The sequence below is a fragment of the Leptopilina heterotoma genome, unplaced genomic scaffold (genome assembly GCF_015476425.1).
Source record: "Leptopilina heterotoma isolate Lh14 unplaced genomic scaffold, ASM1547642v1 Lhet_63, whole genome shotgun sequence".
NCBI classification, from domain to species: Eukaryota; Metazoa; Arthropoda; class Insecta; order Hymenoptera; family Figitidae; genus Leptopilina; species Leptopilina heterotoma.
Genome location: NW_025111149.1, coordinates 597119 through 620743, shown reverse-complemented (window position 1 = coordinate 620743; position 23625 = coordinate 597119). Strand labels below are relative to the sequence as shown.

At 26.0% G+C, this 23625-nt stretch overlaps 4 protein-coding genes across 4 annotated transcripts; 3 read left to right on the top strand and 1 right to left on the bottom strand.

Annotated features, from left to right (window-relative positions):
- Positions 1-2829: 2829 nt before the first annotated feature.
- LOC122509844 lies at positions 2830-5464 on the top strand. Its single transcript, XM_043624117.1, has 2 exons — positions 2830-3230; positions 4974-5464. Exons 1-2 carry the CDS (start codon positions 2983-2985, stop codon positions 5062-5064), a joined length of 339 nt encoding a protein of 112 aa, XP_043480052.1. The 5' UTR covers positions 2830-2982; the 3' UTR covers positions 5065-5464.
- A 3906-nt stretch (positions 5465-9370) lies between these two features.
- On the top strand, positions 9371-12392 carry LOC122509794 (putative nuclease HARBI1). The gene is made up of 4 exons (XM_043624045.1): positions 9371-9929; positions 10320-10669; positions 11070-11289; positions 12086-12392. The coding sequence occupies exons 1-4, from the start codon at positions 9607-9609 to the stop codon at positions 12390-12392; spliced, it is 1200 nt and encodes a 399-aa protein (XP_043479980.1). The 5' UTR covers positions 9371-9606.
- A 124-nt stretch (positions 12393-12516) lies between these two features.
- On the bottom strand, positions 12517-16104 carry LOC122509793. The gene is made up of 5 exons (XM_043624044.1): positions 15953-16104; positions 14452-14486; positions 14227-14392; positions 13056-13165; positions 12517-12736 (listed from the first exon to the last, which is right to left on the bottom strand). The coding sequence occupies exons 1-5, from the start codon at positions 16102-16104 to the stop codon at positions 12558-12560; spliced, it is 642 nt and encodes a 213-aa protein (XP_043479979.1). The 3' UTR covers positions 12517-12557.
- A 138-nt stretch (positions 16105-16242) lies between these two features.
- Positions 16243-21807, top strand: LOC122509792. The gene is made up of 7 exons (XM_043624043.1): positions 16243-16739; positions 17302-17416; positions 17626-17720; positions 17813-17995; positions 20066-20191; positions 20405-20518; positions 20600-21807. The coding sequence occupies exons 1-7, from the start codon at positions 16508-16510 to the stop codon at positions 21805-21807; spliced, it is 2073 nt and encodes a 690-aa protein (XP_043479978.1). The 5' UTR covers positions 16243-16507.
- The last annotated feature ends 1818 nt before the right edge of the window (positions 21808-23625 follow it).

Here is a 23625-nt window from a genome sequence, read left to right as displayed (position 1 = left end):
TGTCAAAGTACATAGTTCGGTGATCCGGTTATATGTAGGCGATGAGCGATGTTACATTCGCACGAATCGTACACGCGCACCACACAGCACTTTATGTAATTAATTATCTATATTGGTGTTGCTTTACCGGTAAGTGGCCGAGAACAGGCGCCACCTACAGTGAAAATACCGTAAGGTCTCTCATTTTTCCGGATCGATCAAAAAATTAAAAGTGAGGAAAAATCCTTCACGTCAAAACATTGTAAATAATAATTGAATTTATTTTATTAAAATTTATTGTAAATAATTGTATTTTTTTAGAAAATTTTATTAAAATAGTAGATTTTGAAAATCATTGAATTGGAGAACATTTTTGAAAAAAATTAAAATCTTGCCAATTTTAAAAATAAAACCTTATTGAAAATTCAATTTATTATTTTTAAAAATTCAGGTTTAAATGTCTCTAAATATTTAATTATTATGTAAAATCTGAACTAAAAGTCATTTTTGAATCAATTTTTATTTTTTATTAAAACATTCTACCAGAATTCAATTATTTAAATACAATAATAAATAATTTATTGAATAATTAAATGTTTCTTAAAATTGAATTCTTATACATAATTTTATCAACAAATTTTTAAATAATTGAATTCTTTCGTCGAATTTTAATAACATTTTTAAAATAATTACAGTTTTTAAGGAATTCGATTGAAATTTTATTAAAAATAATTAAAATTCTCCAATGAATTTTATTATTTATGATAATAATTAAATTATTGCGAAGAATTTTATAAAAAAAGTTTCAAACAATTAGTTTTTTTCAAAAAAATGTATGCAAATTCTATTTTTAATAATTCAATTCCAGTGAAATTTTTATTTGCTTGAAAAATAATTGAATGTTCGTGTTAAATATTGTCAAAATTGTTGTTTAATAATTGAATTCTTTTGGGAAACTTTATTAAAATAGTAGAAAATTAAAAAATCATTGAATTAATAAAATTTTTTTTAAGTAATTGATATTTTGCCATGAATTTTATTAAAATTTTTGAGAATAATTGAATTTTATTACTTTTAAAAAAATTGAATTCTTGTGACGAATACTATTATTTATGAAAGTAATTGAATTTTGCAATGAATTTTTTCAAAATTCCTTAAAATAATAGAATTTTGTCGAAGAATTTTGCTATTCATTTATAAAGATAAGTAATTTAAATGTTGACAATTTTTTTTGGACTCTTTGAAAATAATTGAATTTCTGAGAAGAATTTTATTAATTTTGAAAATAATTGAATTCTTGTGATGAATATTGTTATTTATGAAAATAATTGAATTTTACAATGAATTTTGCTATTTATAAAGATAATTAAAATGTTGACGAGAATTTTTTAAGGGGCACACCTAGTGTGAGTGACTAAAAAAACGTCGATTTTTAGGAATTTTTTTCAGGGAAATTATTGCAACTAATTTTTTTTAAAGTTTTGTACATGTATATTTGTATAAATAGTAAACATTTTGTAATTTTTTCAAAGAAAAATATCTTTTTTTTAAAGAGTTATTCGCTATATAAAAAAAAAACAGTTTTCCCACTGCTGCAGTTACTGCGGCCTTCTGAGTGCCTGAAATAAAAAAAAACCAAAAAGATTATTAAACTAGAAGATATTTGCCGTACAATGAGGCTCCAGTTTTTTGATTGGATGAAAAATAAAATTTTGGGATGCCAAAAACCATCGGATTTTTTTGGCGAAATTTAAAAGCTTTTTTCAAAACTCCGCCATTTTGTTGCAATTCAATATTTTTTGACATCCGAGGGTCATTGTACGGCAAATATCTTCTAGTTTAATAATCTTTTTGGTTTTTTTGATTTAGGTCAGTCAGAAGGCCGCAATCACTGCAGCAGTGGGAGAACTTTTTTTTCGGATACTCAGGAGATAGCGAATAACTTTTTAAAAAAAAGATATTTTTCTTTAAAAAAATTACAAAATGTTCACTATTTATACAAATATACAAATATACATGTACAAAACTTTAAAAAAAATTAGATGCAATAATTTCCCTGAAAAAAATTCCTGAAAATCACAATTTTTTTCAGTCACTCACACTAGGTGTGCCCCTTAAACATTTTTGAATATAATTAAATTTCTGGAGAGAAGTTTAATATTTATTAAGATAATTGAATTGTTTCAAATAATTGCGTTAAAATTTTTAAAATTGAAATTAAAGTTTTTTAAAAAAAGACACAAAAATTCAGAATTTTCTTATTATTTCTAAAAATTTAATTTTTTTCTAGTAATTTTAATAAAAATCCCTGACTTTTTCCTGATTTCCCTGACCTGTGGCAACCCTGAACAATTAAAATTTTTATTAACGACGAGAAGAAGAGGGGGGGAAAGTGGGGGTAATGTCCTGCTTTGTCAACTAAGACATGGTCACCCTAGTAATTTACTAAAATCAAATAATTTTTAATTGAGTCAATTAAATGGTTCAATTCATATTTGCGTGCATTGAAATGAATTAAATAAAAATTTTTTGAATTAAGTGAATTAAAAATTTTCTATAAAACAGAGTTCTATTTTATTCTCTGCGGATGTGAAGAAAATCTCTTTACCACTTATAGATGAAATCACAATTCTCTGTTAATAAAACAGAACACGACTTTACCCTACAATGATAAAAAAAATTCTTTATCTCACGTAAATTCTTCAGATTTCTCCCTTATTATTAGAATTTTGAGTCTCGGTGGTTAATTTCAAAAGGTTCAGAGTAAAAGTTCCCCGTTTCCGCGGGTCGTGCAAGGTACAAGTGCAGTTGCAAGTATGTATTTTGTGCTCAGTCGCGGTACAACTCGTGGTTAGGTGTGTTTCATCTTGTTTTACTATTATCCACAGTGATAAGTGATAAGAATTCATTTGATTTAATAAAATTTCTATTAGAGGATTGAAGAGAGAAATTTTTTTTTTCAAATTGAATGAGAGTTTTTTAATTGATCTTTTTTTGAATGAAATGAGACGACCGCTTATAAGACATTTATCTGAAGGTGGTGGTGGTGCCGGTAGCGATAAAAACAGACGACAATCAATTAAACAACCAAATGACGATGATCGTGGTTATAATTGGAATTTGCGTAATTATCGACATCACGTCTCGTCCTGTGATCTCCTTAAAGTGCCATCGACAAATCATCGTGGCCGCATTTCTCCAGAACCACGGTTAACAGTGACGTCCGTTACCACGAGAAGCATCAACAACAGGTTGGTACTTAATCCGAGTGTCACGAACCCAACGAGGTTGCGATTGTTTTGTTCTTCTTCTTTCTCCCCCTCTTCTCCTCCTTCTCCTTTTTCCTCTTCCTATTATAATGTTCAAGTGGAGTTGAAATTGATAGTCTAAGAGCTGGCTACATAAAAATGCATGTTATAAGGTACACGAAAGATTAATATTTAGATAGGTTCCATTTGAGTCCCCGAGTACCGAATGCGAAGTCTGCCTGCGCGTTCTGGACGATTAAGCCTGCGAACTGACGGTCGAAAATTACAAATTTGATAAGGAAACAATATGATAAAGGTCATGGATAAAAGTTATAAAATTTAAAAGTATTTATCACCAGTAAGCTTATAAAATTTTGGCAGACAATTTTCTGGACGACAAAGGATTGACAGACAGTGTCAAAGTTGCGTTATCTGCACGGAGAAAAATGGATAGTTAAAAGTAGATATAGTTAGAAAATATATAATCAAATTTATTATCTGTATAGTCAGAAATATTATCTTCCTGTAATATTATAATTATATTCCCGTTTAGTATATCTAGATAATAAAATTTATTTTCCTGGGATAGTCAACTTGCCGAGCGCTTGCGCAGAAGTTTGATTACCGATCACATGCAAGAAAAACGGCACTGCCTGTTTCAAATGACGTGAAATTGGTAAACATTCATTTTCTAACAAATTTTTCTCTGTTCACAGGCACTTTTTACAGAATCTGACAACGTACATTTGTCACCAATGTTTTTAATTGTCTGAATTCAAAAGATTTTGTTAATCCATGCAGAAACGCTGTTGCAGGATTGGAAATAAAAAAGTAATGTAATGGCAGGCCACAAGACGTATGTTACAGCCATTTTGACAGTAGAGGGCAGAAGCATGCAGGGGGCGTAAAGGCTCAGCTGTCAAAATGATTCGCATTACATTGCTATGGTAATTCCAATGCTGCAACCGCATTTCTACATGGATTGACAAAATCTTTTCAATTCAGACAATTAAAAACATTTGTGACAAATGTACGTTGTCAGATTTCGTAAAAAGTGCCTGTGAACAGAGGGAAATTTGTTAGAAAATGAATGTTTACCAATTACACGTCATTTAAACCGGTCAGTGCCGTATTTGTTGAGTGATAACTGTTGGTCGCACATTATCGAGAAATTTAAGAGACCATCGAACACCGTTAAGTAGTTTTATATTATTCGAAATTTAAAAGCATTGTCAAGTTTTTTTATACTGAATTTCAGATATAATATTGCTTAAAAAATATTGTTAAAAAATATATAAAACTTACAATTAGCAACATAACCTTTAAACCTGTCAAAAGAATTTAAACATTTCAAGGGTATCGTTAAATTAATGTATTTTGTTCTTTAAAATTTTCAGATTTTCCATTTGACAAAGATTAAAAATGTTGTAAAAATGTTTAGAAAAAACATAGAGGTTTTTATTTTTAAAATTACTTTAAAATTAATGTTTTCTAATCGTATTTTAAACATTTAATTTATTATATTATTAATAATAATACATAATTTTTAGGAGGGGATGAAATAACCATGTTTACATAAAAAAAATTGTTAAAATAAATTAACAACATATAGCTGTCGCTAGTAGATTGCCACCACATTGCCTAAGTTAAGGCGCTGTCTCTTGTGGCGTATGAGTGACGCGGCAGGGACTTTTTAAAAATTAAATAACTTTATTATTTTTAAACAAATTTATTTGAAATTTTCAGAAAAACTTCGTTGAATAATATAGAACAACTTTCTCACTGGCAGTTTGTTCAACTCAAAACTTCCCTCGATACTTTTTCTCATCGAAAATAAGATAACCTCATTGCTGACAGGTCATTGTTTATAATAAAAAACAATTAAACAAAAAATAATTTTAAAATATTTTATGACTTTTTCTTTTTCAGCAGACCCGAATGAGTATGTACATAAAATTCCGAGCCAATTCATTAACATTTTGTATGCAAAAAGACCGTTTGTATTTTAAAACTTAATTAAATTTCTAAACACAAATTTTTTAGTTTTTATTTTTTAATATGAGAAATATTAGCTCTACAAAAAAAAAATTCATTAAGAAGAAAGATGTATTTTTTTATTATCTACAAGATGCCGTTCTTTAAAAACCAAAATTTTGAGTTTTCATTTTTCTCACTTTCGACCCGACTGACTGGCTTCTCAGCATTTCAGCCGAGCGTAAATCGAGTTATTTGATTGACCTCCTCAATTCAATATTTTTTATAATCTTTATATTAAACTCTTTTTGTAAATTGCTCTTCGGAAATGTTTTTTTTTCAGATCGGTTACGCAACGTGCTTTTTATTCTTTTTTTTGTTTGGAAATTTACATTTCAACCTATTTTTAGTTAACAGTGAACTTTATGTTTGGTTCAATTTTAGATTTTCTGGTTTATTTATACAATTCAAATTAAAAAGTTAAAATCGTAAAGAATTTTAACTTTTAATTTGAACTTCAATAAATTTAATTTTATAATTTTAATAAATTTTATTCTTTCAATCTTAAAATTTTAATTCTATAATTTTAATTCTTTAAAGTTTTAATTTTAGAATCTCAATTTTAGGATTTAAACTTTTCAATTATAATTCTAATAACTTTAATTTTATAATTTCAATTTTATATAGTTTCTAACTTTGTAGTTTGATTTAAAAAATTTTTTTAAATTTAGAAATTATTTTATTTTTTATAATGTTACTAACGTAATAATAAGTGAATTTTTTTTAATTAAAAAGATAACACTTCTAGTTGAAAAATGTTATCATTTATAGCATATCTTTTATAATTTTGAATATGAAACAATTTAATTCTTGCACATAAATTTATTACAATTTTTTTGAAAAATTCATTATCAACAATAATTAAATTCTCATAATGAATTTACAATATTTTTAAAAATAATTGAATTCCTACAAAAAATTTTATTATTTTTGAAAATAATTCAATTTTTCTGAAGAATTTTATTAACATTTTTAAAAATAATTGAATTCCTACAAAGAATTTTATTAATTGTAATAATAATTGAATTCTTGTGAAGAATTTTATAACAGTTTTTGAAAATAATTGAATTCCTGAAAAAAATGTTATTGTTTTGAAAAATAATTAAATATTTCTGAAGAATATTATTACAATTTATGTAAATAATTGAATTCTTAGGAAGAATTTTATGAAAATAATTGAATTCCTGTGAAAAATTCTAATATTTTTGTAAATAATATTGGATTCTTCCAAAGAATTTTAAAAGAACATTTTTTTAAATAGGTAATTGATTTTTTTCGAGGAATTGAAATTAAATTTCTAAGAATAACATTTAATTATTAATAATTTCAATTAATAATTGAATTGAAAGAATAAGTAATTGAATTTTTTCAATGAATTTTATCAGAATTTTTGAAAATAATTGAATTTTTTAAAGAAATTTTAATAAAATTGAATTAAAATAATTGCTTTCCTGCGAAAAATGAATTATTTTTACGAAAATGTTTGAATTCTTGCAAAGAACGTTAATAAATTTTTTAAATAATTGAAGTTTTGCAAAAAATGTTATTAAAAATTTTAAAAGAAATTAAATTAAATTCTTTTGAGAAATTTTAATAAACTTATACTATACGTAAATGAAAGCCTGTTAAGAATTTTATAAATATTGTGAACTGAATTAAAAACTTTCGAAGAGTTTTTATTAAAAATTGTATTGAAAAGAAATTCATATTTGAAAATGAACATTTTTTTTATTTTGCCTTAATTTTTATGTTTAATTTTATACTTTTAATATTTTTAGCTATTATAAATTTAAACTTTTTAATTTAATAATTTATAAATGTATTGAAATTTAATGCAAAATTAAAATATATAATTTGCTGAAAAATAAAAGCGGAAAAGTGGAACAGGAAGAAATTCAGAAAAGTTTAAATTTGTTTGCGCACATGAGTAATGTTTGAAATTTTAAAATAATACAAGTCGTGATTGCAGCACTTGTATCACCGAAAAAAATACCCAGGACCCGTATACCAGGAATTGACTAGGTTTCCTAGTTACGAGAGGAGCCAACTATAGAATCCTGGTCAAAGTAATAAGATTCAAGCATAGTTAAAGTGACCAGGAAAATTACCCAGGCGCGAAAGACCAATGCTGACGATGGATTGAAGATTTATTGAGCCTTGAACGCCCAGCCTGGGTAACCCAGTGTTGAAGCAGTCTTTATACCACTGTCACTCAATGTTGATTCAGCATTGGACACCAATGTTCGTTCCATGCTCGATTCAAGACTCGGTCAATCTTCGTGAGTGAAGCTCGAACATCTGATCTTAATTCAAGCCTGAATCAATCTTGACAGTTTATTTATTGACGTGTGCACTTAAAAATATTAAATATAAATATTTATAAATTAATTAATATTAAAATATTTTTTATGATAATTTTGTATACTATTTAAAAATTATTATTAATTATTATTATCAAGATATCAATTGGTAAATAAATATTAATATTTATTTAGTGTATAATATTTATATTAATTATTAATTTATTAATAATAATGATTATTATTATTATTATTATTATTATAAAAAAATATTAAATTAAAAAAAAATATTAAATATTATTATTATTATTATTATTATTATTATAATTATTATTATTAATTATATAAGATTTATATAAATAAAGTTAAATTATACATTATTATTTTTTTCTTGCACAGTGTCAAATAATTGTTTTCAAAGTTCAAGAGTTTCGTTTGTCTGAAAAATTTTTAGTGAAAAAAATGTTCATTAGGGTGTAATAAATATTTATGCCTAGTAGTTTTACACTAGGATTAACTGTTTAGTAAATATGTATTATCAAAAAACTATTTTTTGTCAAACGCGTGCGATTAAACACAAATAACCTTGAGACTTTAGCATTGCCAACTCAAGAGTTTAACGTATGTGTTGAGTTGGTAATGCTGGAGTTTCAAGGTTATTTGTGTTTAGTCGCGCGCGTTTGACAAAAAATAGTTTTTTGATAATATTTACTAAACAGTTAATCCTAGTGTAAAACTACTAAGCATAAATATTTATTACTACCTAATGAACATTTTTTTCACTAATAATTTTTCAGATAAACGAAACTCTTAAACTTTGAAAATAATAATTTGACACTGTGCGAGAAAAAAAATAATATATAATTTAACTTATAAAATTATCATAAAAAATATTTTAATAATAAATAATTTATAAATATTGATATTTAATATTGTTCAGTGCACACGGTAATAAAGAAAGTGAATATTGTATCAAGATTGACCGAGTCTTGAATCGAACATGGGACGAACATTGGTGTCCCATGCTGAACAAATATTGAGTGACGGTGACGCGCCGTATATACAGAATATATGGCGCTGGCATTGAAATAGTAGATTAGGCGAGGTGCCTTCCAGCCTTCTGTGGCCGAGCGGTTTAAATGCGTGCGTTTAGGACTTCCGGTATGCGTTAGGGGCGGGGTGCGTGAGTTCGATCCCACATGCGAGCGAATATTTTTCATTCTTTGTTTTAAGCGTTATATCTAATAATAAAATTGTGTGTTGTGTTGTGAATAAAAAATGTGAATATGTTTGTAAATAATATTAAAAAGTCTGCTGAAAAATCGAGAAAAAAATGTACCGATTAACAGAAAAATAGTTTTCTTTTACTAAAATTATTTTTTTAATATTACTATTTCAAATGACATTTATTGTTAGTAATATATTATTTATATGATAATAATATAATTATTATAATAGTAACTTAATGCCATTAAATTAACAAACGCATATAATATGAATAAAAATAATAACAATAATATTCATTACTATTATAATTATAATTATTACTATTATTATTATTATTATTATATACAATTCATATATCCATATTATATTGAATGAGCGCGAGAGACGCCTAAATTTGGGAACAGTGGAAGCAGCCTTGTTTCAGTCCTGCATTAGGGTTCCGCAGCATTGATTGAACATTGAACGCCAATCTACAACAAAGACTGGAGCGTCAGTCTTAAATAAGTGTTACATTATAGCTAGAAGCAACCTTCGTTCCGCCGTCCCACCAAGGCTTGATCAATGTTGACCAAGCCTGAGGCTGAGTCCACAACAACTGAAAAGAATCGTCTTGAAGACGATTCTTAGGACGAAACGATGCGCGCGCAACTATTGCCAACTGTGAATAATAAATTCATTTTCCGTGTTCCATGTTTCGCTATTCCTGACAGTTCAACTTGTTTACATAAAACAACAAGAATAAGAAAATAACCTAAAACACAAAGTGTCAACGATTGTTTCCATCAGTTTATTTTTTGTTCTCCGTTTATTGCATAAACATGTTGGTGCTTTTTAATATAATATTAATAAGTTATCAATGGATGCGGCTTCTTTATCTGCTTGATAAATTATTAAAGAAAAAGGAATTTATTCGCCGATGGCATGTAAAACCCCACATCACTAATATGATGAGAGACACACATGGTGCATACGAAGCTCTCTTTTTGTATTTCGCTAATTGTCATGAGGAAGAATTTTATAAAATGTGCCGCATGAATGTTAGAACATTTCAAAAACTCCATAACCTTGTTGGACCTCGTTTGCAGAAAAAAAGTCGTCGACGTCCATTGTCAACTGAGTTAAGATTGGCGCTATATTTAAAGTAAGTGTAAACCCAATACTCTAAAAATTTTAATTTTTTAATAAATTGTAGTTTTTAAGTAATAATTTTTTAAATTAATTACATTACATATAATTTAATGTATTAAAGGGCTTATTGTTCCATATGTAAAGAATAATCAATAAGTTAAAACCGACTAAAGGAAAGAGTAAATTATTTTTCAAAACTAATAAAAATTGTAAAATTATAAAGAAAGGAAAAAATAATTAAAGTACGAAGAGAGTAAAATAATTTTACAGCAAGATTAATAAAAATAAAAAAAACATGTAAAACTTAAATAATAAATAATATACTAATAAATTAATAGTAATCAAAAAATAATTTAAATATGTCTTTATCAAATACAAATTAAATTTTCAATATAAATTATAGTTACTTAGGACATGGAGACAGCAATTTCTCAACAGCAAATTTTTTTCGGGTAGGCAGAAGCACAGTCTATGGAATAATTCATGAAGTTTCTCGAGTTATTTGGGATGTACTGTCTCCAATTTATTTAAACTGGAAATCCGAAGAAGAATGGAAAATTGTAGCTGAGGGATTCAGAGTAAAGTGGGATTTTCCGAACTGTGTAGGAGCCTTGGACGGCAAGGAGATAAGAATAAAGGCTCCTCCACATTCAGGGAGTCTCTATTTTAATTATAAGCGTTTTTACAGCTTTAAATTGATGGCTATTTGCGACGCTTTTTTACGTTTCACGTGGATAGATATAGGCGATTATGGTAAGAATTTTAAAAAACAAGAAATTATTAATTTAAATATTCCACATCCAAATTTCTACATTTTACTTGACTCAAACCTCTTATACATCACACTTACAATATTCAAATCAGTTTCTAAAACCCACTTTCCTCATTTTATTTTCTACAATTCGCTTTCCACACTTTCCTTTATTCAATACAGTTTCCAGACACTGCTTTTCACATTCTACAAATTGCCTTTTATTTTCTTCTTAACTGCTATCGTTGTTGTATATAGGAAACAAAAAAATTAATTCATGAGAGAAAGTAAATTCAGAAAACTACAAATATTAAAGTCTAAAAAGGGACGATAGTAACATGACCGTTTTAATCTGTTCCTTTTTGTAAAATGTTACTTTATAAGTTGTCTAATTTTTTACAGGTTCACTTAGTGATGCTTCTTCATTTCGTAATTCATCCTTATATCAGGCTCTGGAAGAACATGACGCTGGTCTTCCGAGAGAGAATATTTTACCGCGCACAAATATCTCTCTACCATTCTTTTTTGTGGGAGATCCCATTTTTGCATTGAAAACATATTTAATGAAGCCTTATCCTCGTGCAAATGGTCTAACAAATGAACAGCATGTATTTAACAACAGGTAATGTACAAAACTTACATTTTTAACATCAGAAGTAGAAAGTAAAAATGATTATATCGACAGGGTTGTCGCAAAAATTTAATTTTGTTTTTCCCTGATTTTCAGATAGAATTTTGATTTTCTCCCTGACCTTAAAGAATATTGAAATTCAATCTAAAAATTATACACAAAAAAATGTTCTATTAAATTTATTTATGAATTTCTATAATTATAAAATTATTCAAAAACACTAATAACTTCATTTTTAAATAAATATTTAATCATTATTATTGTTTTCTAGAAAGTAGGATTTATTTTAATTACTTCGAAATTATTTTCTTCATTTAAATTCAAAAATAAATAATTAATTCAATAATTGAATGTTTCTTAAAATTCAATTTTTACGAAGAATTTTATTGACAGCTGTTAAAATTATTTAATTTCTTTTAAGGAATTTAATTAAAATTTTACTAAAATTTATTATATTAAATAATTTTATAACAATTTTTGAAAATAATTGAAAACATTCTAAAAAATTTTATTAAAACTCCTTAAAATAATTGATTATAAAAATTTTGAGGCTTTTCCCTGATTTTCCTGACCTGTGTCAATTCTTATCTATAACGTTTTCAATTTGCTACATAGTAGTTGTAATATATTTTAACTATTTAAAAGAAATATAAGAAGGGGTTTACTTTTCTTAAATTTACATGTAAATCAATTTATTTTAAATCCCTCAGACAAAGCAAAAATTATAAAATTATTGCTAATGAAATAAAAATTCGTATAGTGACCTTCGATTTAAAAATTTTTGTAGATTATCAAGAGCCAGACAATGCATAGAAGTGAGCTTCGGAAGAATATGTTCAAAATTTCAAATCTTGGAAGATCGACTCGACTTCAAAGTAGATACATCAGTTGAAATAGTCAAAGCAATTATATGTTTGCACAATCTAATTATCACCGAAGAAATGAATGCAATGGAATATGATGAACCTGTCATAAACGCACCAAATGTCGTAGATTTTGAAGGGGAAGAAGATATGGAGGCAAATGATGATGCTGTCAGGCAGAGAGAAATATTAAGAGAATATTTTACGTCCGGAGAGGGTCAAATATTGTAAAAATATTACATTTAATAAAAATTTTTGCGATTTCTTTTAAATATTTTATTTTGTTTAATTTTATTAAAAAAATTGTATTGATTGAGATAATATAACGTCTTTATCTATACAAATAATTTTTCAAAATTTAGATTTTTTTATCACTAATGTAAATATATGAAACATTTAATTATCAATTTCTTCATTTATGACTTTAATTAAAGCATCGCAACATTTCACATGATTTTTTTTATCAATTTTCATCCAGGCTTCTTTTAGTACTGTCAGGTATTGTGTGGTAATGTCTGTAAATGAATTTGTGTCCTCTTTACTAGTTGTCATCGATGTGGAAGCATTGTCATTCTCTAAAACAAAGATGAAAAAATCATTCTATAAACATTTTAAATTTACATTTTTAAAACTTGTAATATAATATTTAAGTAAAGCATGTTAAAAAAGGATAAACTTTCAATTTCTAGGAAAAAATTATTATTACGAATTTTGTTCAAAATTGTTGCAAAAATCATTAGGAAATCGCTAGAATTTGTTTAGAATTCGTTCGGAAAATATTTTTCAAAAATTTTCAATAATATTCACCTGGATAGACAAAGTTTTTTCAAAATAAAAAAGATTTTAGATTATAATTTTAAGAAATGTTAGAAAAGGGAAGAGCCATAAACCAACCTTCATCGTCGAAATAATCAGATGAACTACTTCCATCAGAAGCACTTTCAATATATGAGTCATCGGCATTTTTGTCTGGTGACCTTTTTCTTGAGAAATTTGTGCACGTCCTACAATATATAAAATAAATATGCTATTACAGAGAGATAATAAAAAGGACTTAATATGTGTATAAAAACTTAGCTGCAAAATTGGTGATTATATTGATTTTTTTATGCCATATTAATTAAAGAATTTGTAGGTGATTTTTGTGTTATTTTTCCTTTAGTCGGCAATTTTTCTAAATTCGGAATCGAAATTTTGATAGAATTTTACTTTTATTTTAAAATTTTATTTTAGTACATCAGAAATAAAATTTAGTAGAAATTTAAAAAAGTTACTTTAAATATGGTAAAATTTTCTCGAAAAATATAAAAATTTTCAAGGTAATAGCTACAACGTTTTTCGAAGAAAATTTCTTCAAAAAAAATCTTAAAATTCGAAAATACAATTTCAAAAGATATTTACGTTTCAAGAAAATGAAATTTTTTGAATATTTTAAAAAGTAAAAATTATCTTTTTTAATGTGGTACAATGAAAACTGATCTGTTAAATATTCATCCAAAATTAGTATTAATACTATTGATATATTTTTATACATATGGAAACAACAATAGAAGTAGTTATTTTTCTATAATTTTAAATAAATTTGTTTGTTTGTTTTGTTTTAATGGCCTCTTGTATGAACAAATAGCCAGTTCGAAAAATAATTTGAAATTGACTGAAAAAAATACGATGTAAATAATTTTAATCATCAATTTTAAATAAGGAAACCGTTAGAATATGAAAAATATTAAATATATTTTCTCATCTTTTATATCTTTGATTGCAACACGTTTCGAAGATAGGTTTTTGAGAAAGTAAAAGTTTTGTTTATGCTATTTTTACTTTAAGTAACATTTCTGTTTAATTATATACGATAATAAAATCGGGTTTTATTTATTACTTTTTACTTATATAACTACCTATATTGACAGTTGATCTCCTTTTGCATTTTCATTCCAAAAATTACAAACATAACCTAACATTTATTGCTTCTGAAGAAGCTTTCTTTACAGCGTGCGGCAGATATTAATACAAGACATAAATTATAATTACTCACTACATTGCAATTAATAGCGTTTATACTTACTTCTTATTTCCAACTATTCCGTAAAGGAAATTTAATTCGTCAAAATAGATCCATTGTTCCAGTTCTGGCTGTCTACCAGATCCAGAAGGGATGTATTTTTTCTTCAATGCAAGCCTATCTTTATAACCTTTTTTTAACTTTTTCCACGTATTGACAACATCCTTCTCTGAAAATTTCAAAATTTCTTATTTTTGTTTCACTTTATTATTTGTTGTATGAACTCACTTGTAGCTTCACAACCGCATGACCTATTATAATCCCTGCTGGAAGTAAATAGATAGAAACCTTTTCTCTTTTAATCCCTTTCTATTGCTAACATAGAAAGAGATATGACTATTGTATAACTTTTAATCTCTTACCTATACTTCTTTATGCCTTTCTATTTCTACCTTTATCAACTTGTTCGCTATTTCTTTTAATCACCTTTTTTGAATAACTTTTAATAGCTTTTTTAAACCCTTCTATCTCTTTTTATATACAATCTTATTACAACTTTTTGTTATCCCTTTCAATCACCTTTTCTCTATTACTTTTAAAATCCTGTCTATTTCCTTGTATCTCTTTTAATGTTAGACTTTATAGACACTATTCTTTACACCTATTAATAACCTATTCTCAATACCTTTCAATAACCTGCCTATAAACTTTTATCTCTTTTTATGACAGAAGTTGTTGATAATCTTCTTTGTCCGCATTTATAACCTTTTCTTAATAACTATTGATATCCTATTTATACCTTTCCATCGCTTTTTATGTAGGATCTTATTGACATTTATTCCCATTATTAAGATAGAAAAAGATAGAAATGCGAGACTGCAAAACTATAAACTTTTTCTATTCCTTTTTATCGTTCTTCTTTTCCGAATGGTATTCTTTTTATCTTCTTTCAATCCCATATTCTATCTCCTTACTTCATTTAGAAGAGATAGGGATAGACAAGAATATGGGGATTTGAGAAGATATAATAAGTTTATCTCTTCTAATCCACTATAGTATATCTCTTTCTATATACATACTCATAAAGTTATACGCGCATGCGTCGATCTTCCCAGCTGTTATGTGTCATGGCGTCGGGTCAGTAGATCCGTAGATCAGAAAGCGTGTGTTATGCACTGTGCGATTTTACGTTTTTGTTTGAGTTTAACTTTCATATTTTTGTAGTTTATTGTAAATATATTTAACCAATAAATGCTTATCAGTAATAGACAACCAAAATTAGTTTTAAACTCACACAGCACCGAAACTTTTCTAAAAATATATTAAAGATTTACTTGAAAATTTTTTATAGTTAATCGTAATGAATTAGAACAACAGGATTAAGAAACTCACTTAACAACAATAGAGAAAGTTTTCAATTGAAATTAATCGATTTCTTTTATAAGGAATATCTCTTTTTTTACTTTCCTCTGGATTAAAAAGGATGTGAAAATGGATAGAGAAAGATAGAAATGTATGAATAGAAATAGATAGAAAAGTTCTATCTTCTTTAATTTACCATTTTGCATCCCCAATTTTTTATCTCTTTCTATATATTTTTTTCTATATATTTCTATATCTGAAACTGTATATAAAGAGATTAGAAGGGATAAAAAGAGATATAAATATAAGGTTATAGAAAGAGATAAACAATTTGTATCTCTTTTAAGTATCCATTTTGCATCTCCAAACTATTATACCTTTTAATCTTTTTTTATCCCCTTTTTTTAATCTCTTTGTATCTCTTTACTTCCAGCAGGGATCATTAAGTATTTCTTTCCATGCCTGCTTTCGTTTAAAATTGTCTCTGTATGACGATAATTTCTGATTGTAAATGTTGGGATATTTCTCAACTAGCCTAATTAGTTGGCAATTATTATTATAATTACTGTCAGTATCCATTGTAGATGAATTATAACAAAATTTTTTAGATCGGAAGAAATATTATTTTTTATAAAAAAAAATTCTATGGTACTTAAAAATGACAACAGATTGACAATACGTTTATAGAGAATCGTCTCAAAAGCAATTTATAAGGCCAATGCACAATACTTTCGCAAACGAGATGCGTGAGGCAGGAAAGGACACAACTATATCTCTGTCCTTTTTTAATTCATGCCGTTCGCGAATTAACAGACTTTTAGGGTCTTATTGGAGAAAGACCTTTAGAAGGAAAAGAGTCTGGCGCCTGCGTGCATATGCTTCAAATGGAGTGACAGAGAAAGACAATTTAAGTAAAAGAGAGACAGGAAATTCAAATAACTTTGTTGCCTGTTTCTGAAGTCCGATCTTTTCATAGAAGCACATGGTAGTACATGCCGGTAGCTGCAAATTCGCTTTTATAATTAACGGCAGGTGTATCAAGTTTTATACAATGCAGAATACAGAAAATAGTGACACTGCGTTGTTGGAAATAGTTAAACTGAATCCATGTCTGTATGACAGAAATCATCAGGTTTTTTATACAAAAGTAGGCCTGAAAGATGCATGGTTGCAGGTGAAAGAGCAATTGAATCTCCGGGGATACCCAATTGACGGTAAGATAAATCACTTATATACTCTTTCACGTCTGATTTACAATGTACTTAGTAATATAATTTTACTATAATATGTTTCATTGAAGAAAATAAATATTCTAGCAACTTTCGCGAATTTATTTTTTAATTGTCATTTAATTAATTTTCTTATGTACCAAATGTTAACACTTTTTGCTTTCCTGTTTTGAAGCTTACTTTTACTGACATCTAAAGAAAAGTTATAATTTTATTATAACATATACTACTTAAAACAAAAATATTGTAACACGCGCTTTAAAGAAAGGTTCCTAAGAAAAGCAGACAATTTATAGGTTATATTCATATTAGATTTAAATTGATTAGGAATTTTATTCCACTTATGTAAATTTGAAAAAAAAATTTATTGACTATTTTGAATATAATGGAGACTTGAGCATCAATGATTTGTGATACTTATTGGTTCTCTTTCTTTGGTATTTTATTACAAAAATTATAAACACAACCTAAAATTTTTACTTCTTAAGTACCTATTTTTGAGCGCGTAACAAAGTAATTGAAATGAATGTCTAATTTTTATTTACAGATCCCGAAAAAAGATTCCATCAATTGAGGACTTATTTTATGAGGCACTACCGGGAAAAAAACTGTGGCTGGAAATACTACAGCAAAATGACGTTTCTTATAGGTCATTTTAAATCGTAAGAAATACTCCCAATTATTAATTATTATTCACTTGAATAATAGTAGTTCTTAATATCTGTTTCTAAATAAATTAAAGTTTCAACGAATATATATATATATATATATATATATATATATAGAAATTATATATATATTCTTTATATATTATATGTATAAAGAAATTATATATATATATATATAATTTCTTCACTCATATTTGTTTCAGCACTGTCGACTGTAAAACGAAGGAGACCACATTTACTCAACCAGCAAATAGTACGACATTGTCTGCAGAATCTGTCATGGGACAATTACAAAAAGGTAAATACATTTATTTACATTTAATAGAAATTTTATTTAAATACGAGATTCTATAACTATGAGACTAATTTCTTCTAATAATGTTGCTTTAGGAAAAAGCCTAATTGATCCATCTTTGTTTCTAATACCAAGAGCACCGAATGATGCAAATGGATATCCAAATAATGTTGGAAATCAAAGAAGTTTTGCACTTCAGAACAATTTTGCAGCTTCTAACACATTCACCGTTTCCAGCAAGTCGTTGAATGAAATATCTTCGCATGAAAGAGGAAAAGGTTATTAATTTGTAATATTACAATTATTTTAATATATCATTATAGATGGTATTCAAGGGTTTAAGTAACAAGTAATAAAATTCTTCTGTTCAATAGAAGAAGATACATAAGCGCCATTGTATCATAACGTATGATATAAGTGACAAAGACGCATATGTATCTTCTTTATTTGGATTGGACAAAAGAATTATCTGATTGCTTAAAACTAAATACCAATGCTGAAACGAGAATAAATTAACAAAATAATATTCTAATAACCTTAATTATAGCTATAAAGTAATACAAGGAGACTTTAATTAAAAGAATAATAAAATAGAAAAAGTGAAGCAGATTTTAATGATTATTAAATTTCAAAGATTGCGTTTTTTGTAGTGATTTTTCAACTGACACTAAATATTTAACTTTTTTAGATATTATTTTCTAGTTGTCATGAAACTAAAATTATTTATTTAAATATTATTGTTTGCTACGATTTTTCTATTGAAAATAAATATTTGAGTTTCCCAGGCATTTATTTTGGACCTATGCACTGGAATAAATTCAGTTTTTCATTTTTAAATTAAAGTTTTTTAACTTAGTTTCTTATTTCTTTCCTTATTTATAGTTTCTCAAGTTCTTTCATATTTTAATAGTTATTTTTTTGCAACAATTCGAGAACAAAAAAGAGAAGCCCATAGCCCACGTCGAAAAATTCTATGGAAGTACCCCCCTGGAAATTCTGCAAGTTTTATATTTTAATATAATTAAATTCTCCTATAAAATTCAAATATTTCCCAAATCTACTGTTTTAATTAAATTTCTTAATTAAATTCAAATATTTTAAAAAATGTAATAAAATGCATTGCAAGAATTCAATTATTTTCATAAATAATAAAATTCTTGACAGGATTTCAATTATTTAAAAAAATTTAATAAAATTCGTTTGCAAGAATTGAACTATTTTATTAAATTATAAAATTCTTCACAGGATTTTAATTGTTTCTAATACAATTTTAAGAAAATTCTATAAAAAATGTAATTATTTTCAAAAATATTCAAAATCCAATTATTTCTTAAAATTCATGACATATTACTTTTAATATTCAATTATTATCTAAAATTTTAACTGAAATTCATTTTTAAATAAATTTTTATTAGAAAATTCTACTAGAATTCAATTGTTTAAATACAAAAATAAATAATTTATTGACTAATTGAATGTTTTTTAAAATTTAATTCTTATAAAGAATTATATCAACAAATTTTTAAATAATTACATTTTTTTGACGAATTTGAATAAAATCTTCAAGAATAATTAAATTTTTCGAGGAATTCGATTAAAATTTTATTAAAAATAATTGAAATTCTATGTTAAAGTTTTATCATTCATGAAAATATTGAATCTCTGTAAAAAATGTTATTATTCTTTAAAGTAATGTAATGTTTACTTTAAATTTTATCAACAATTTTTTTTAAATAATTGAAATTAGAACTGTGCAAAATAATTCGAACCGAACTGTTCGAATATTTTCGCCCAGTTCCAATGTCGAATTTTCGACCTTTCGGCGCTCCGAAACCAAACAAAACTCAGTTCGAATTTTGGACAACTCTAATTGAAATCTTTTGAAAAATTTTATTATAAGATAGTATATATTAAAAATGATTAAATTGACGAAATTTTTTTAAATTAATTGAAATTTTGCCAAGAATTTTATTAAAATTTTTGAATATACAATTTTTTCCAGTACTTTAATAAAAATCCCTGACTTTTCCATAATTTTCTTGACCTATGACAAACCTGGAAATGTTAAAATATTTGTAAAATAAAAAATTTGCAGAATTTCCATGGAAATTCCATGGAAATGTTTCATGGAATTTATGGAATTTCCATGGGGTACTTCCAAGGAATTTTTCGACGTGGGAGCTATTTTGGTGAATTTTCTTTTGTGTAGGTCATAAAAATTATACAGTATGTAAATGTGATAAGAAAATTGAAATCTATAAGTTTTGACTCTTTTATAATTTAATTAATATTGTTGTATATCTTTCCTAAATATTAGAAATAACTTTAAAGCATTTTTCTTTTTGTAGGAACAGATGATCCAAACAATCGCCCAATGAAAATTGGAGTAGCTTCTCTAAATAGTCCAGTATTTTCAAATGTATTTTCAAGCACGACTCTTGGTAATAGGTTCACAGGACAAATAGTAGATGCAGGTATGTATTTCGCAATAAATTCTATATCAGTCTTCTATTAACAATGGAATTTACGAATCCATACTGTTTCACTATAAAATTATAATAGTTATAAACATATAAAGCTAAAATATAATAATGTCCACTTAATAACCGGTGAGATCTTTCATTAGTACATTATATTATTTAACTATAAATTAAGTACTTTATTTATAACTCTTGCTTTGAAACTAGGAAATATTCCTTCGACCAGCTCTACTAGGACATCTATTCCAATGACTTTAATTCATTCACCTTCGCTGACGTTATTACCAATCGAAATGTCTGGATTAGAAAATGGAGAAAGAGGTTTTAATATTGTTTAATATAATTAAATTTTTATTTGATTTGAATTTATCGACACATTTTATTACATAAAATGTTTTTTAGGGTCAGAACAAAATAATGAAACCTCATTTTCAAACATACATACTCCTGATAATCCCACTATTTCATCTGAGTTTGAAGATTGGGAGGAAAAATATCCAACACTTGAATATGAAGGGCTTGAATTTCCAGATGAAGTTATAGAATTATCGGACGATGATTTACCTGCTGACGATGCTATTCACCAAAACACTTCTGCACAATTTTCGAATTTAAATGAAACTTCCAGAGACAGTGGTAGAGATAATTCTGAAATCATAAGAAGACGCACTATAGATGTTTTTAGAAGCAGTAGTGAGATAGACTCTAATTCTCTCCATGAAATGCGTAAATACAGATCCAAGAACGAAAACAGAAAAAGATCTTTTGATGTTGTTAGCAACGCTAGCTATGGAGACACCAATAATTTTCATGAAATTCAAGAACAAATTAGAAACGATATCGAAATAAAAAGAAGCAGATTCTTGGATGGTTTTAGAAGCGCTAACGATATGGACTCCAATTCTCTCCCTGAAATTACCGAAAACGGTGGTAGTTACGATACCGAAATTCAAAACAGATCTTTAGATATTTCCAATCTTAATATAGAAGAAGCTAATTCGAATTTATTTTTAACTGAGGAAAACCATTTGACGTCCGAAAATAATGAAAATGATCTTGCGTTAGTTGCACGTCAGATGTTACCTGTGCAAAACCAAATAGAAATCAATTCAGATTTGTCACGTTCCATTTCTTCAATTAATGTTCCTCGTAATTTTCCTGTTAATGTAGCCAAGAAACAATCTCCGAATCCAGTTAATATATCTTTTGAAAATGGCAAATTTTGTCGCGTTTCTGAAATCCGCTCTCGTGAAAAAGAACATGACAGTAAATTCAAAAAAAATAGTGTAAATAGAGTTCCTCCTGATGACGATTTCGCAAACAAAAAGAAAAGAAAAATTGAATCTACGAATAACGCAATTGAAAACGCTTTAGTAAAAACAGCAGATGAGTTACATATACTCACAAGTAATTTAAATGACTATATGAAAATGAAAACGGAATTCATGCGAACTCAAATGCAAGAAAAGAGAAATGATAAGCCAGTTGATTCGTCTGAAATTATTTTTGAGACAATTGGAAATAATTTTAAAAAATTATCATTGTACAAACAAGAACGAGTATTTATTAAAGCACTGCGTATAATCGAGGAACACACAGTCTTTGAATAAATTTATTGACTCAAATCATTAGATTTATTTCAGTTAAATAAAAGTATATTTGTTTCCGAGTCTAATATATCTTTATTCTATGTTTGTATAAGTACTTAAGTTCGATTTTCTCTGCTTTTACTTAAGTGCTAATTTTTGTACTTCGATTCTTATTATTTTTAAAATTTTAATTTTATATTCAACTTCATCTACACTACAATTACATTGTAGTAATTCTCAATTATTCTACTATTTTATAAAATATATTTTTTAGTTTTAAAGTTTTATATACACGCAAGCACCATTTCGTTTGGAACATTACAATTGTGTTTAAAATAAAGAAACATGTTCGTCTACTTATTATTATATTCCAATATTGTTCTGTCTCAGGGTTACCACGCAACCTGAAAAACCTGGAAATGTCAGGAAATTTTAAAACCCTTGAAAAAACCTGGAAAAGTCAGGGAATTTTGATCGGAATCCTGGAAAATTGTTTTCTAAATAAGTTATTCTCAAGAATGTAATTATTTTCAATACAATTTTAATTAAATTTTTTGAAATAATTTATTTATTTTCAAAAGTTCTTAATAAAAGACTTCAAAACAAATCAATTCTTCTTAAAAATTTTAATACAATTATTTCAAGAATTCAATTATTTGCAAAAATTGTTACAAAATACTTATCAAGAATTTATTTATCTTAGAAATAACAAAATTCTTTACAGAAATTCAAATATTTTCCAAAAATTTAATAAAATTCTTCTCAAGAATTCAATCATTTTACAATACAATTTTAATTAAATTATATGAAATAATTTAATTATTTTTAAAAGTTCTAAAAAAAATTCTGTAAAATAAATCAATTATTCTTAAAAATTTTAATAAAATTATTCCAACAATTCAATTGTTTGCAAAAGTTATAACAAAATTCTTATCAAGAATTCAATTATCTTCAAAATAACAAAAATTTTTGCAAAAATTACATTATTTTCAAAAAATGTTATAAAATTCTTTGCAGAAATTCAATTACGGTTAAAACTTTTAAAAAGTTCTCTTCAAAATTACATTTATCTTTATAAATAATAAAATTTTTCTCTAAAACTCAATTATTTTCAAAAATGTTTTAAAAATGTTTATAAATTTTTTGTCAAAATTTCAATTATTTTAAAAGCTTTTCTCAATTCAACCAAATTTTTACAGAGATTTATTATTTTTAATACAATTTTAATTTAATTTCTCGAAAAATGAAATTATTCTGAAAAATGATATTAAAATTCGTCAAAAGAATTTGAAAAATTGGTTGATAAAACTCTTTATGAGAGTTGAATTTAAAAAGCATTTAATACTTCAATAAATTATTTATTTTTGTATTTAAATAATTGAATTCTCGTAGAATTTTCTAATAAAAATTGATTTAAATATGAATTTCAGTTAAAATTTTAGTAAAAATGTTTTTTCTAATTTAAATTAGTGACTGACTTTGCTTTTCAATTAGCAGATTTTACTAATAAAAATAGTCGTTTCTACTAATTTATTAGTATAATTTACTAATTCAAAAGCAAAAAGTTCAAATGTTTGAATTTTACATACTTTTAATTGAAAATTGTGTAGATTTAATTTTTGTTTAAAGTTTAATTGAATTTTTTTTAAGTTATTTGAAGTTTTTATTTTTTTTATTAAAGAATTTCCGAATTATCGATGAAATTTCATAAAATTGAATTGCAAACAAAAGAATTTGAGAATTTTCAAAAAAAATGTTCAAAAATTATTAAGAAGAATTAATTTAAAGAAGAATTTTAGTTAAAAATTTTGGACGCAACAATAACTGAATTAAAATGAT

Bases quoted from the DNA above. Each gene is read 5' to 3' on its own strand.
- LOC122509844 (XM_043624117.1), top strand. From the start codon at position 2,983: ATGAGACGACCGCTTATAAGACATTTATCTGAAGGTGGTGGTGGTGCC. The intron at 3,231-4,973 runs GTTGGTACTTAA...TGAAATTTTCAG, and splicing joins ACGAGAAGCATCAACAACAG to AAAAACTTCGTTGAATAATA.
- LOC122509794 (XM_043624045.1), top strand. From the start codon at position 9,607: ATGTTGGTGCTTTTTAATATAATATTAATAAGTTATCAATGGATGCGG. The intron at 9,930-10,319 runs GTAAGTGTAAAC...TATAAATTATAG, and splicing joins AGATTGGCGCTATATTTAAA to TTACTTAGGACATGGAGACA. The intron at 10,670-11,069 runs GTAAGAATTTTA...AATTTTTTACAG, and splicing joins GATAGATATAGGCGATTATG to GTTCACTTAGTGATGCTTCT.
- LOC122509793 (XM_043624044.1), bottom strand. From the start codon at position 16,104: ATGGATACTGACAGTAATTATAATAATAATTGCCAACTAATTAGGCTA. The intron at 13,166-14,226 runs GTAAGTATAAAC...TATATATTGTAG, and splicing joins GGAATAGTTGGAAATAAGAA to GACGTGCACAAATTTCTCAA. The intron at 12,737-13,055 runs GTTGGTTTATGG...TCTTTGTTTTAG, and splicing joins TGATTATTTCGACGATGAAG to AGAATGACAATGCTTCCACA.
- LOC122509792 (XM_043624043.1), top strand. From the start codon at position 16,508: ATGGTAGTACATGCCGGTAGCTGCAAATTCGCTTTTATAATTAACGGC. The intron at 17,417-17,625 runs GTAAGAAATACT...TATTTGTTTCAG, and splicing joins CTTATAGGTCATTTTAAATC to CACTGTCGACTGTAAAACGA. The intron at 17,996-20,065 runs GTTATTAATTTG...TTCTTTTTGTAG, and splicing joins TTCGCATGAAAGAGGAAAAG to GAACAGATGATCCAAACAAT.